Source organism: Marmota marmota, unplaced genomic scaffold (genome assembly GCF_001458135.2).
Source record: "Marmota marmota marmota unplaced genomic scaffold, marMar, whole genome shotgun sequence".
In the NCBI taxonomy this organism is placed as follows: Eukaryota; Metazoa; Chordata; class Mammalia; order Rodentia; family Sciuridae; genus Marmota; species Marmota marmota.
In genome coordinates, this window is record NW_026000103.1 from 1857893 (window position 1) to 1873347 (window position 15455).

Consider the following 15455-nt stretch of genomic DNA (forward strand, 5'->3'; position numbering starts at 1 on the left):
ATTGGGGACCAAACTCAGGGCCTCATTCATGTTAGGCAAGCACTCGTACCATGAGTTACAGCCCCAATCCTTCTTTTCTTTCTTTCCTGCTCCCTGTCTTCCTATTTTACTGTGTTGGCAGGGTTTCACTAAGTTGCTAATAAGACTAGCTTCAAACTTGAAATCCTTCTGCCTCAGCCTCCCAGGTAATTGGGATTACAAGTATGCACTACCATGCCCAGTCCAACTGTACTTTTAAATAACAATATTTTAATATTTTCTTCAGACTGTTTATATGATTTGGGCTCATTTCTGGCTCTTTAGTATGTTCATTATAATTAAGTTGACAATTTAAAATCATCAAAGACATATATATCTGTAGAATATATTCTAAACATTTAATAACCAATATAAGTAACTTACCAGTGCTACTTTTTCTGTTGTTGACATCAAATATACCAGATGAAACTTTCACAATACTGCTGCCCCATGAAGGAGGTTCATTAGGACTCTGAGACTCTGGACTAGGTTGTGAATGTTTTGCCACAATAGCAGACACATCACACACCTCTGAAAATAAGTATTTGGCTGTTATCATTCCTAATATTGCTCATACTGAACAGAAACCTCATAGAGATTACGTGTACGTATATATTTTTTCATCAAGTAGGGGTAAATATATAACTGTTTTATTACTGGTTTACTGTATCTAGCTAACATTAGATTATAAATGTCACTAGCACTGACTGAAATAAATGTTTTATTTTAGCATTCAATAATCCTATACTGAGTGTTCCTGAGTGAATCAATTTAAGCCTCTGGTCTTTAATTCTGTTTCTCATTACTTGGTAAATATGAGAGGGACTTGCTTCTGGGTAACTCAGGAGAATAAAACAAGACGCATTATCAAAGAAAGTATAATTTTGTATAAGAGAACAGAAGGAACATCCTGTTACCATAAACCAAAATGTTCCTCTGTGGTCTCACAAAATGTTTACAACAAATCATTTCTACCTCAATGAGTCCTGTAAAAACCAATACAACCATGAGGACTATTTTTGCTGTATTAATGAAAAACATTCACATAGCTACTTGAAGGACTTCTGGTGGAAAAGCCTTTTAAAATAAGTAGAACACTAGAATACAAGTTTGATGAGTCAAATTTAGTTCTGATTTTGACACAAAGTAGCCAAGTAACTTTGACAAATGAAAACCTTAGTGGGTTGCACTTTCCTAAAACATTAACGGTAACATACAGACTCTCTAAAAGGTCTGTTAAATTTCAAACCTCAGAGACTATAATAATAATATATAGTATTATCTTATTATTAAGTAATACATACTTGTTAAGTATTATACTTAATAGTACATAATATCTTGTTAGCTAGACCTTACATTCCTGAAAATGATCACCAAAAATTATTAAATAAAATAAAAAGGGCTAGGGTTGTGGCTCAGTGGTAGAGCACCTGCCTAGCATGTGTGAGGCTGGGTTCAATCCTCAGCACCACATAAAAAGGAATAAATAAAATAAAGGTATTGCATACATCTATTTAACTAAAAAAATTTTAAATATAAACATCTAATTAATATAGGTATATTTCCTAAATAAAGTTTATAAATATCAGTACTTAACCTTCTACTTGCACGTTCATTTTAGTTACCAACTCTGGTGCTATATGTTCTTCAGGCACATGAATTTCTGCTTCGTCCTTTATAAGTTCATCCTTAGACCCATAGCCTTGGTCAGACTGACCACCTGTTACAAAGAATGCAAGCTTATAAATGTTTTTGTATACTTATAACCCATTTATAAAATATCAAAAGAAAATTCCACTGGTCTAGACAACTAAAAGAAAAGGAAGAAAACTGACAAGGCACACAGAACATTTTTTAAAACAATGACAGGAAGCAAATTAACAACAGAAACAAGAATGTCAGAATCTGAAAAATCATTCCGTATTTGAAAGTAATGAACCTTAATCTCTTCACCTGGAAATTAGAGATTTGGACAAGATGTTTTAAAAAGTCTCTTGGAGGGTGTCCATAGAATGTTTCTTTTTTGTAAGAAAGAGAAAAGAATGAAACACATATTATACCTGCTACCTTTTGCAAAAAGAAAAGTAAGAATGATAAATCAGGAAAAAATAAAAATGGTTACCTACAAGGGGTGGGGGAAAAATAGAAAGGGAAAAAATAAACAGGAAGAAACTTCTTTACATAAGGTTTATTATACTGTTTTTGGAGATGTAATATATTTGTATATATTCAAAATAAGTAAATCAAAATGGGGAGTAGACTTTAAAATTGAATGCCAGCAGAAACAAGTGAAAGCATTTGTACTTCATATGAAATAACCACACTGAATGAGTCAAAGAAGACTAATTTAACTTTTTTGGGGGGAGGGATGGGTACCAGGGATTGAACTCCAGGGCACTTAACCACTGAGCCACATCCCCAGCCCTATTCTGTGTTTTATTTAGAGACAGGGTCTCACTAAAGTTGTGTAGAACCTTGCTGTTGCTGAGGCTGGCTTTGAACTTGCAATCCTCCTGCCTTAGCCTCCTGAGCTGCTGGGATTACAGCTGTGCACCACCATACCCTGCTTTAAGTTAACTTTTAAACACATTATTTTGAGTATGTACCCTAAACCCTGGAGTAATAATCAAATAAAACACAGCTTAAGTTTGTTTTTCACAGGGGATGAGTGTGATAATTCTGAAATTATTTTACATATACTGTAGAATTGAATCAATGAGTAAATGTGATAATGTTTGGAAGATAAGATTTTTACTATGGAATAAGGCAGATTTTTTTTTTTAAATGGACTGAAAGAAGGTAAAGAACAATCTTATGAAATTCATTTAGAATTAAGGTATTTCCAAAGTGTACACACACACACACTTTCTAACTCTGTTTGTTAAAAGCATAGAAGCAATATTACCCTGGAGACAGTGGGCATAACCCAGGCTCAGATCCTGGCTTCCAAAATCTATTCCTCATTAAAATGAACCTGGGATCCTTGAAGAAATGGCTGATTCCAAAGTTAAATCAGGGAGGGTACAAACATGAGCTTGGAACCCTTTTTTTTTTTTGGACCAGAAAAGCTCAAAAACCATGTTGGGAACATGTCTAAAGGACACAGGAACAGTTAGAGACTATAATCCACTGAGTAAAATAGGAATCCATAAGTCCATACTGATAATAAAAAAGAAAAAACAGAGAAGGGAAATTGTTCTGTATACTATGTGTCATCTTGTAAATGTGGAAGTAGTGACATCACACTTTGTAACCACTGTACTAAAGATTTTTGTCTTAGGCAAGCATCATCAATTGATGCTAACCTTAAAACTGAGCTAAGAAAGAAGATATTATCACATAGCTTATTATCTGCAAGAGGTAAAATATTAACCATAGTCGGACATGATGGCACATGTCTATAATTGTAGTACCTCAGGAGGCTGAGGCAGGAGAATCACAAGTTTGAGGCCTGACTTGGCAACTTAGTGAGACCCTGTCTCAAAAAATGGCTGAGGGCTAGGCACAACAGCATATGTCTGTAATCCCAGCGGTTCAGGAGGCGGAGGCAGGAGGATTTCAAGTTCAAAGCCAGCCTCAGCAATTTAATGAGGCACTAAGAAACTCAGTGAGACCTTGTCTCTAAATAAAATACAAAATAAGGGCTGGGGATGTGGCTCGGTGATCAAGTGCCCCTGAGTTCAATCCCCAATACTAAGAGAAAAAAATCTTGTTTATACTACTCAAACTGATCTACTAATTGAAGGCAGCCACTATAAAAAGCTCATCTGACTTTTTGGCCAAAATTGACAAATTCTGAAATTCACATAGAAATACACAGGACCCATAACAGCCAAAAACAATCCTGAAGATAAAAATGACAAAACAAAACTGAAAGACTTACTTTTCCCAATTTCAAAACTTAATACAAAGCTATGGTGATTAAGATAGTGTGGTAATAGGGNAATCCCCAATACACCCCTACCCCCCCACCCCCCAAAAAATGGCTGGGGATATATCCCAGTGGTAAAAGTACCCTTGATGTAGGTAATATTTGCCTCTGGGATGCAATAATCTGATAAGGTTACATCACTTTTTTAGTACAGATACCCTGGATGCATAACATACCCTAGTAACAAGGAAGTATCAGACAAACCCAAGTTAAAGAACATTCTACAAAATAACCAAAAAGAATTCTTCAAAAAGGTGAAGGTCAGCCAGGCATAGTGGTACATGCCTGTAATTTCAGTTACTTGGGAGGCTGCAGGAGGAGCCTCAGGAAATCAATGAGACCCTGTCTCAAAATAAAAAATAAAAAGTATCTGGCAGTATAGCTCAGTGGTGGTAAAGTGACCCTGGGTTCAATCTCCAGTACTGGGGGTGGGAGTAGGGGAAGATTGAAGTCATAATAGATAAAGAAAGCATGAGAAACTGCCAGGTTAAAGGAGACTAAAGAGAGGGATTTAAAGTACCACAAAGGACATTAGGAACAATTGACAAAATCAGAATATAAAGTATATAAACTTTTCAATTAGCAATAATCGCACCTTGGATAAACCTCATTGACTACTATACTGCTACTGCACAAAACTAAGTATATAAACTTTTCTATAAATTTAAAAATTATTTCAAAATAGAGTTTCTGAAGTCTGTTTTGGCTTTAAAGTTCTATAATTTAAAACTGAAACTAAGTCCAGTTACTGAAGAAATCAGTTATGAAGATATCAATGAAAGAGACATAAAATATGCAGTACCTTCCATTTCCTACAACATATTACTATACAACCACTCAGACTTGGATTTGCCATATAACAAAAGAATTAAACTTCTCTAAATACTACTATTTAGAATGGCTAACAACTTCAGTTGTTTTTTGTTTCTTGGGTTTTTTGGCACTGGGGATTGAACTCAGGGGCACTCAACCGCTGAGCCACATCCCCAGCCCTGTTTTGCACTTTTTAATTAGAGACAGGGTCTCACTGAGTTGTTTAGTACCTCGCTGTTGCTGGGGCTGGCTTTGAACTTGCAATCCTCCTGCCTCAATCTCCTGAGCCTCTGGGATTACAGGCATGTGCCACCACACCTGCTTTTCAGTTGTATTTTTATTGTCCCCCTCAGAATATCCAGTATAGCAACCTAGTGCCACGAAAAAGGCAAAAGACTGAGAATAGGGTAAATTGATTAAACCCAGATATGGCTCTAGGATCTAAATTCACTACCGGGTACCAAGTAATAAGATTCCAAAAGATAATCCTTAATGAAATGAACAACTTAAGTATCTGGGCTGGAAGACACCAAAAATATCCAATGGCATCACCAGAAGCCTTACAGAAGAAACACATGATCACTGCAAATTCAGTATCTAGGATTCAGTCATTAGAAATGCAGCTAAATTGACCAAGGTGGCACACGCCTATAATCCCAGAGACTCAGGAGGCTGAAACAGGAATATCTCAAGTTCAAAGCCAGACTCAGTCATTTATCGAGGCTCTAAACAATTTAGTGAGACCCTATCTCAAAATGAAAACTATAAATAGGGTTGGGGATATGGCTCAGTGGTGAAGAGCCCCTGGGTTCAATCTTTGATACAAAAAAAAAAAAAAAGAAATATATGAAAAAGGCATCAAAGGTTCTTCCCAAAATATTGGAATCTTTATACCAATTACCTGGAATTATTAGGAGACTATTTTCTGTTAGAAAACTAAATTACCTTTATAATGAGATAAGCTTAAAAATAAGGAGGATTAAGAGGGGGGTATCTTTCATTGTTATTATCATTCATGGTAAGCTGTTTTATTTACCAAAAAATTATTTGCTTGATTTTTTTTCATTTGTTTTTAAACACACAAAGCCCATTTCTTCCAAAGTATTAGGAAAAAATACAATGGAAATAAAATAAGTTGGCAAAAATTTTTAAAGTCTCATAAAAATTCCTACTTGTTAATTTACAAACAGGATTGAAAACTAATAAAGTTAATTATAAACAAGATTGCACCTATAACCTACGTTGAAAAAAATTAAAAGTAGTTATTAGACAAAAATGCAGCAATCTAGTTTTGGAAAGCATAACCAGCTCAACAACTAGAACAATGAATTAATTAATGCCCATAACAGTATTCAACACAATGATGCTATAAACCAACCTCAAAGTAAAAATTACAGCAAAGTACAACATATTTTAAAATAAGATAAATAAAAATAAGTCAGTTTTGCAAGCTGACCATAAATGTTAGTTGGATATTTTCAGGAGAGTCTAAATATGATTACCCTTATCTTAAGGAGAAAAGCCAAGAAATCGAAAATGGTTTTCCACTTGTAATAAAACTTAAAATACAACAAAATGTCTTTTCCCCCACCCTTGTTTGTCAGCAAAATTTAACCTAATAAATGGGAAATTACCTGAAGTGGTTAACATTCAAGGGCAGAATTAACGCACACGTGTATCCATAGCTTCACGTCATAAAAGTCTGTCTGCACCCACACCATGACAGCCAAGGACAAATGCAGCACCAAGAAACAGCACAGAGCAAAAAGCAGAGCAACAAAGAGCAGAGAAAAGGAAACTTCAGTCATTGAGACAAGTTTATCAGATGAAGCACAGGAATTAGACTCAGAATTGTTTCTAAAGGAAGGCTTGAGATAATAACCACCACCACAACAACAAAAAAAAACAACACAAAAAGAAGGATGTGCAACACACACATATCTGCCCAAAGTGCTACTTTGATTACACTTATTTGTAATTTCAGAGGACTGAGGTAATACCCAGAACTATGTACATAAGTAGGTTCTCAGATTTCTTAAAAATGTCCTTTAAAATAAACAAAATATGTTATCTCATGGCATGTGACTTATTTTTTTTTCCTTCTTTAACATTCATAATCTCAAAGTTCTAAGATATATTTTCCATTTAATGAAAGTAAAAAAAGATTTGCCAGTTGTGTCACTAACAGTCAAGTTCATTAGCTCACAATGCCTAACATATCATGCACTTTCACAATTTAATAATGAACAAATACAAAGAAAGACAATCCTAGAGCACTGTGCACAGCACTCCAAAGTTAATTTTATACTATAGGAAATAGAAGTGCAGAAGTGAAATTTCTTTTCTTATATACTACTTCAAAAGTGTTCATATTGCACAAACTTAAAAGAGGGCAAAACTTTTTGAAAAAGACAATATGATACTAAGTGAAGGGTTAGTAAAATACAGATTCTAGTACCTGTGCTAGAGTGATTATCAATGGAATCAAGCCTGATTAAATCTCTGACGAAGACCGTGTGCTCCCCATTGTTAGCATCATTAGAACTATCCACGCTACCGTGGCTCACCGTGTCCCCATCACTTCCACCTGTGGCATTCTGAGGAACTGAAGATAAGGACAATGGAATTCAATAACTCATGTACTGATAATTTCTGAAATTAAATATGAATGACCCACAGTTTATTTATAATCACAGAACACTTTCTAAATTTCTACAGGGGAAAAGGCAAAAATAATTTTGGACTAAGATAATCTGTTTTCCATTGTACATAAAAATATTAACCAGAATTTCATTTGAGTTTTCTACTTCATGTAATTAAAAATCCCTATGCCTATAAAGCTATGGTTCATAATGAAAGTATCTTTCCAATTACATATATTACCTGATATTGAGGATGCCAGGGACTTTTGAATGGTCTTTTTAAGTGGCTGCCTAAATTGTGCCAAGCCACGTACTACATTCCGTACCTTTGTCCATAAGAAAATACCACTGCGAGTACTGCTAGGCCATGGGCTCTCCAAAACTACCTAAAGGTAAAATAAAGGCAAAAATAATGGTCATTAAGGATATTTTATTTAAAAATTACATACATATACAAATGTGCATGTTTGTATACGTATAAAATTACACATGCACATGTGCATATATACATATAAAGAATTACACAAATTATGTGTATACAAACATATGAACACATCATCAACAGGTATGTGGAAAACTGCTCAACATCATTAATCAAAGAAATAAACTAAAAATATCACCTCACATGTGTTAAAATGGGTATTATAATAAAGAAGAAAGAAGTGTTAGTAAATATGTAGAGGAAAGGAAACCCTGGCATACTGTTAGAAGCAATGTTATTAGCTATTTCACATAAGACCTATGTGCATACATTTCATCTGAGTAAATAAGAGAATTACTATTATTCACCATAACTTAGCAAATTAGTACAGATTATGGAAAAGTGTGAATAGTCCTCAAAAAACTAAAATAAAACTACCATATGATTCAGTAATCCCACTACTGTATTTATATTCAAGGAAATTAAATCAATATCTCAAAAAGATCTGCACCCCCATGTTCACTGTAGCATTATTCATAAAAGCCAAAATACAGAAACAACCTAAGTGTCCATCAACAGTTAAATATGTTAAATGAAATAAAACAGATGCAGAAAGACAAAAGATACTGCAAGACATTGCATGATATCACTTAAATATGGATTCCAGAAAACAGAATAGTAGTTACAGGGATAGGGAGTGGGGACAGAGTTTAAGAAAATGTTGGTCAAAGGATATAAAATTTCAGTTAGATAGCAAAAATAAATTCAAAAAATCTATTGTACAACATGGTGGCTACAGTTAATAAGAACATATTATATTTTGAAAATTAGTAAAGAGTAGATTTTAATTGTTCTCACCACAAAAAAAATGTAAGTGAAAAAATGCATAAGTTATTAGCTTGACTGTGTCATTCTACAATGTATACATATTTCAAAACATCATTTTGTATATCATAAATATATACAATTTTCATTAGTCAATTAAAAGGGAAAATAAAAACTTATGCCCCTAAAATCTCCTGTAGGAGAAATTTTATAAATAATAAGATATAAAATTTCTTTAGTTTAATTTTATTTATTTATATAGGCACTTTACCACTGCCACATCCCAGCCCTTTTTATTTTGAAACAAAGTTTCAATGAGTTGCTTAGGGCCTCACTAAATTGCTGAGGGTGGCCTCCCAAGATACCGAGATAACAGGCATGTGCCACCACGTCCATCAACTTATCATTCTTAAGTATCATATATTGCCTGGTATCAACTCTACTTACCTTATTATAATAACCATAAGTAATGGCATTTGGTTTTATCTTAGCAGTTTTCATTTCAAATAAGACTCTCACTGCTAAAACAGGATGACCCCAAAGTCCACAAAGCTGCATTACTACTCGATAGCACACCTAACAAGAAATAACATCAAACCATTAGGAGGTAGCATGTTAGTCCATCTATGGACTTGTAGAGTTTTTTTTTTGTTTTTTTGTTTTTTGTTTTGAGTGGGGTTGGGGTTGGGGGAGGATAGCGGGGATTGAACTCAGGGGCACTCAATCACTGAACCACATCTCCAGCCCTACTTTATATTTTATTTAGAGACAGGGTCTCACTGAGTTGCTCAGTGCCTCACCATTGCTGAGGCTGGCTTTGAACTCTTAATTCTCCTGTCTCAGCCTCCCAAGCTGCTGGGATTACAGGCATGCGCCACTGTGCCCAGTAAGAGATTTTTAAAAAATAAATTTAGGGGCTGGGGATGTGGCTCAAGTGGTAGCATGCTCGTCTGGCATGCGTGCGGCCCGGGTTCGATCCTCAGCACCACATACCAACAAAGATGTTGTGTCTGCCAATAACTAACTAAATAAATAAATAAATATGTTTAAAAATAAATAAATAAATAAATAAATTTATTCAAATCTTTTCATAAAGTTATTAAGCATTATTTTATCTTTCATATGAATTTGAGCTCTTTCTTTCTCTTTCTCTCTCTCTCTCTCCCTCTCTCTCTCCCTCCGCCCTTTCTTTTTTTCTTTCTTTTTGGTACCAGGGATTGAACCCAGGGGCACTTAACCACTAAGTCACATTCCTAGCCTTTTTTGTTTTGAGACAGAGTCCTGCTAAGTTTCTTAGGGCCTCATTAAGTTGCTGAGGCTTGCTTCAAATTTGAGATCTTCCTGCCTCAGCCTTCCAAGTTGCTGGGATTACAGGCAAGTGTCACCACACCCAGCTTGATTTGAGCATCTAAGATAATTACTTTTTAAACCTATTCAATAGCATTATTAGCTATTTCACATAAGACCTATGTGCATACATCTCATCTGAGTAAATAAGAGAATGACTATTTTTCGCCATAACTTAGCAAGAAGTTATTTCTAAAATCAAATATGATTAAAATAGCTCTCTTCCCCAATCACTATGTATATACTCTATGCCAAAGGAATTAAAGACAGCAGCTCCAGGGTGCCCATTTAGGATTTGTAAAGTCATGTCTTAAAAAGAACGAGAAGAAAATTAGGTACATTCTAATAATATCAGCAAAAACTTTTCATTTTAAATTCTGATCTAGTTATAGATTTTTTGCCCCCTTTTTGGTGCTGGGGATTGAACCCAGAGGTGCTTAACCACTAAACCATATCCCCAGCCCTTTTTATTTTTACTTTTTTTATTTTGAGGCATGGTCCTGCAAAGTTGCTTAGGGCCTTGCTAAATTGTTGAAGATGGCGTTGAATTTGTGATCCTTCTGCCTCAACCTCCCACCATACCTGGCTAGGTAGTTCTTGACAGTTAATTATAACAATACTAAAAATAATTTCTAAAGGGAAAAATAGCAAAGAAAAAAGCTAAAATAAGTGCCTCCATTTACTTAACTGTTAACTAGATTATATCAGTACCTTCCTCTTACGATGATTTTGAGGCTTAAGAAAGATGCATAAAATGTCTAGCTGTCATTCACTGAATGCATTTTCTGAGCCAGCCCTATAAGTATATCAATCAATTTAACCTTCAAATCAACCTTACAAAGAAGCTAGTAACTATGATTATCATATCAGTGGTTTTCCAGGGGCAATTCTGTTCTACAGGGGACAATTGGCAATGAGACATTTTTGATTGTTATAACTTGTGAAAGAGAGAGGGGGTGATACTGGCATCTAGTGGGTAAGGGCCAGGGATGCTGCCAAACGTCATATAAAACACAGGACAGCCCCCCCCCCAAAAATAATAAATAATTATGTGGGCCAAAATGCTAACAGTATCAAAGTTGAAAAACTAGGAGCTACATTTTCAGATGAATAATCTGAAACACAAACAGATTACGTAACTCATCTTAGGACAATGGTCCTAAGAGAACCACTTGCAAAAAGCCTATGTCCTGTCTATTCCCTAAAAAAGTTATTTTAAAAATCAAATGAAATCATTATTATTTTCTATTCATCAAGGATAATCAGGCCCAAGTAGGAGGTCTTAACTTCATTCCAAAGCAGTAATTTTTAATAAATATATTTTAAAATAAATAATGAGTATTAGCTTTATGAAACAGAGTAATATTACCTTTCCTGCCTAATAAATCCTGAGCATACTTTAAAGCAACTAAAAACTAAATTTTCTTAACAGTATAAAAATAAAAATTTTCTTTTAAACATTATTAAATGTTATACTTGCCTCATCCAGTGGATCCACATCTGTTTTTCTCATCTTGATAAGTATATCATATGCCTGTTGAAGTGCTCTGACCTTAGGATGAGAAACTCTAACATAGGCTGGGAGACAAATGAACCATAAACTATAACAATGACTGAACAGACACTTGGCCCACTGTGGTGGATTTGTATAACATCTCCTTGCCAATTTATGAGCTGTTTTAATCTCCTAGAAAGAGAAAAAATAAAATATTACAGTGTTTACTAAAATCTATTAGGGTTGGGGGGCTGAGAAGGCAAAGGGAAAGAAATTTTTAATGTTAAATTTGACTCCCAAATCAAGTATTTCTTAGTTTTATTTTTATGAATGACTTCGTATTTAGTGTCATGTGGCTCCTTGAGCAATCTGCAAGTATATTTGCTTGCAAGCACATCTTCTAACAGACTAGAAATTCCTTAGAAAAAGAAAAAAAGCACTCTAAGATGCTGCTCATTTTTAATGGGAAAAGACAGAACTAAAACCATACTATTCCTTCTCTGGACTGTTAATTCTCTCCCTGACCAGTTCCCTTTAAAGTGTTGTTCTTTTGTAGTCAACAAAGTCTGAGAAATATCACAGATCTTCCTAACAGTTTGATAGCCATGCTTACTATTTCTGATTTTCATTCTGACTTAGGTAGATTAGAGATCAAAGATTTGGGAGACTATTCAGGAATCAGTAAAACCTGAACTAAGAATGTTATTCTGAAATTTTCCATGTTTTGAAGAATCTCAAAATGTTAGTATAGAGGGGCTGGGACTGAGGCTCAGTGGTAGAGTGCTTATCTTGCACATGTGAGGCACTGGGTTCAATCCTCAGCACCACATATAAATAAATAAAGATATTGTGTTCATCTACAATTAAGAAAATATTTTTTAAAAATGTTAGTGTAGAGATTAGGTATTAAAATCACTTGCTGGTAATTTATAAAATTACACACTGTGGGAAACTACAGAGCCTTCTAGATTTGCCAGGATGTCACTGCATGCCTTGCGCTAAAGATTCTTTCTGTTGGGACGTGTTCTAAATAAAAATGATACTTTTATGTTCATTTTCCTTTTGGACTGTATCTCCATGAGACTTGAAGATACAGCTGAAAATTCATGCCCTTGTTTATCTAAGGTATTAATGGTCCTTTTCAAGGTAGTTTAAAACACAAAAATCTGCTGAAGTTAAGAATTAGAAACTAAAATTACCCAATTTTAGAAAGCTGCCTTCATTAACCTGGTGACAATAAAAAATTATAATTTTTGTTTTCCCTCAGAAAATACTGAAAGAAACATCAACTTTATAAAATTAAGGAACACCTCAAAGATTTGGGAGACTATCCAGGAATTAAAACCTAAACTAAAAATGTTATTTGAAATTTTCCATGTTTTGAAAAAATCTCAAAATGTCCTGTACATAAAAAGGACATTTAATTTTAATTCATACCTAAACACAGCTTAATTCTCAGACTGAGCAGTAAAGAAAAATATCTGGATTGTCCTTTAGAATGTACTATCTGGTATATTGTACATTTATATTAGCTACTAGGGAAATGAAAATCAAAACTATATAAATAAACCATTTCATATCCACTAGATGACTATAATCAAAAACATAATAACAAGAAATAAGAAGGACACTGTGAAACTGGTACACTATTCATACACTATTGGTGGGAATGTAAAGTGGCTCTGTCACTTTGAAGAACAACCTAACACTCCATTTAAATGGTTAAACCTGAAGTTACTATATGACATAGCAATTCTACTCCCAGATACATATCCAAGAGAAACAAAAACATACATCCACACAAACACTTGTACGTAAATGTTCATAGCAGCAATATTCATGAATAGCCAAAAAGTAGGAATCACCTATGTATCCTAGAACAGGTAAATAAATGTGAAATGTCCTTAAGTGGAATATTATTCAGCAAGAAATAAAGTACTGGGGCTGGGATTGTGGCTCAGTGGTAAAGTACTTGCCTCATATGGGTGAGGCACTGAGTTCAATCCTCAGCACCATATAAAAATAAATAAAATAAAGGTATTTGTCCATCTACAATTTAAAAAAAAAAGAAAGAAAGAAATGAAGTATTGGTACATGTTATAAAATGGATGAACCGTAAAAACATTAGTAATTGAAAGAAGACAACCACAGCAGGTGAGGCAATGCATGCCTGTAATTCCAGGGACTTGGGAGGCTGAGGCAGGAGGATCCCAAGTTCGAGACCAGCCTCAGCAACTTAGTGAAACCCTATCTCAAAACGAAAAATAAAAAGGGCTGGGGATGTGGCTCAGTGGTTAAGTGCCCCTGGGTTAACCCACAGTACCTCCCACCAAAAAGAAAGAAAGAAAGAAGCCAATCACAAAGGAACACATATTGTACAATTCTATTTATATGAAATGCCTAGAATAGACAAATCTTTGGAGATTAGTGGTTGCCCAGGGAGGGAGAGGATGCAAGTTTGTTTCCTGGGGTGATGAAAATGGCCTGAAATTGTCGTGATAGCTGTACAACCCCATGTACATGCAAAACAAACAAACAAACAAAAAAACACCACTGAATTGTATGCTTAAGAATGGGTGAGTTGTATGATATGTGAGTTATATTGATAAAAAAAAAATTTAAGTATATTTAGTTCCCAAGGATTCCTTTAAAGCATAAACATGTGCATTCAAAAACTTTAGCCTCAATAATGGAAAGAGGCTTGTAACAAATCTAGTTAAATTCAGTAACAACCATAGTAGGTCTTCAAATGGTTGTCATGGGTGTTAATTGTATACTAGAAGCTGCATATCACATATACATATTTCACACTTTAAATTAACATGTATTATAAAGAATATCTGACCTGTTTAGTTCTTTTAGCCATGAGAGCTGGACTGTTTGTAATGCTATTCCCAGTAGGGTGTCTACTAAAACAAAGTTTCAACTCCTGTGGTCTGTCAAAAAGTTTAAGGTCCAGTCTTGGAAAATATTTGTAACTAAAATAAAAAACAAAAATAGAACTGCTAATTTAAAATACATAAACTCTTCATAGTATTTCAGTAGGTAAATATTTCTACACCTTCAATAGCACCCAGTATTGTCCCTTCAAATCCTTATATGAAGAAATTTTTCTTCCAAAAATATACAATCTAGCTATAAGATACATGAATTGCCTACATGGAAACTCTGGCTCTTCCCCACCCGATTAGTTATTTTTGACCAATCCCTGAAAAACAGAAATCCCTGACACCTTACTTAACAGAGGAATTAATAATTCCTTCAACAGAATCTGTTTGATAATTTATATTAAAAGTAATATTTAGTATACTTTGTAACCATTAGGTTTTTCTTCATAAGATTACTTTGCATTGGTATTTAAAAGAAAAAAATTTCACACTACTTTTATTTTAGGAATGTACTATAATTTGACAAATTCCTCCCTGTTGGACATTATTAGCTAACTTCTAAATTTCTGCCATTAAATTTTTATATTCATTACCTTTATAAACATTTTATTTAATTTCTTAGGATGAATACCCAATAGTAGTTTTCTAGGTCAATGTTTATCAAAAGATGTAAGATTATTATGATCATTGTCAAATTATTTCCAGAGATTATAACTTAACATATACACTAATTACAACATAATGTATCCTCAGTCAGGTAAATTAAAAATGCTTCTTCCTACCAATTTGGTTTTCATTTCTTATACTAGAAAAGTGGAATATATTTTCAAATTAATGATTTTGGAATTCTTCTTAGAAATTGTCTAATTTTCTTTGGCTTATTTTCTTCTAGGAAATACTGCTTTTCCCTTTTGATTTTACCTTGTGTGTAAATAATAAGAATTCTAACTTATAGAAGTTAAGCCAAAATAAAAAAGAATTCTATAACATGAAATTAAAATAGTATTTAATTAAGTCACACAATTCCAGATATATACTCTTTATTCTCATGTAGTCCTGCTGTGATTATGTATTA

General features: G+C 34.1%; 1 protein-coding gene across 9 annotated transcripts in view; it reads right to left on the minus strand.

The window, feature by feature from the left end:
- Positions 1–15455, minus strand: part of Dennd4c (DENN domain containing 4C) — a 96194-nt gene that overhangs the window by 29842 nt on the left and 50897 nt on the right. For 7 of the 9 annotated variants that reach the window (XM_048783898.1, XM_015502569.2, XM_048783899.1 and 4 more), the window contains 7 exons: positions 14338–14470; positions 11478–11684; positions 9098–9226; positions 7646–7790; positions 7221–7367; positions 1616–1738; positions 403–549 (listed from right to left, as the gene is read on the minus strand). In XM_048783898.1, the coding sequence (XP_048639855.1) occupies positions 403–549; positions 1616–1738; positions 7221–7367; positions 7646–7790; positions 9098–9226; positions 11478–11684; positions 14338–14470 (1031 nt within the window). The remainder of the gene's footprint in view (positions 1–402; positions 550–1615; positions 1739–7220; positions 7368–7645; positions 7791–9097; positions 9227–11477; positions 11685–14337; positions 14471–15455) is intronic. The other 2 variants (XM_015502570.2, XM_048783901.1) reach the window with 1 other exon arrangement.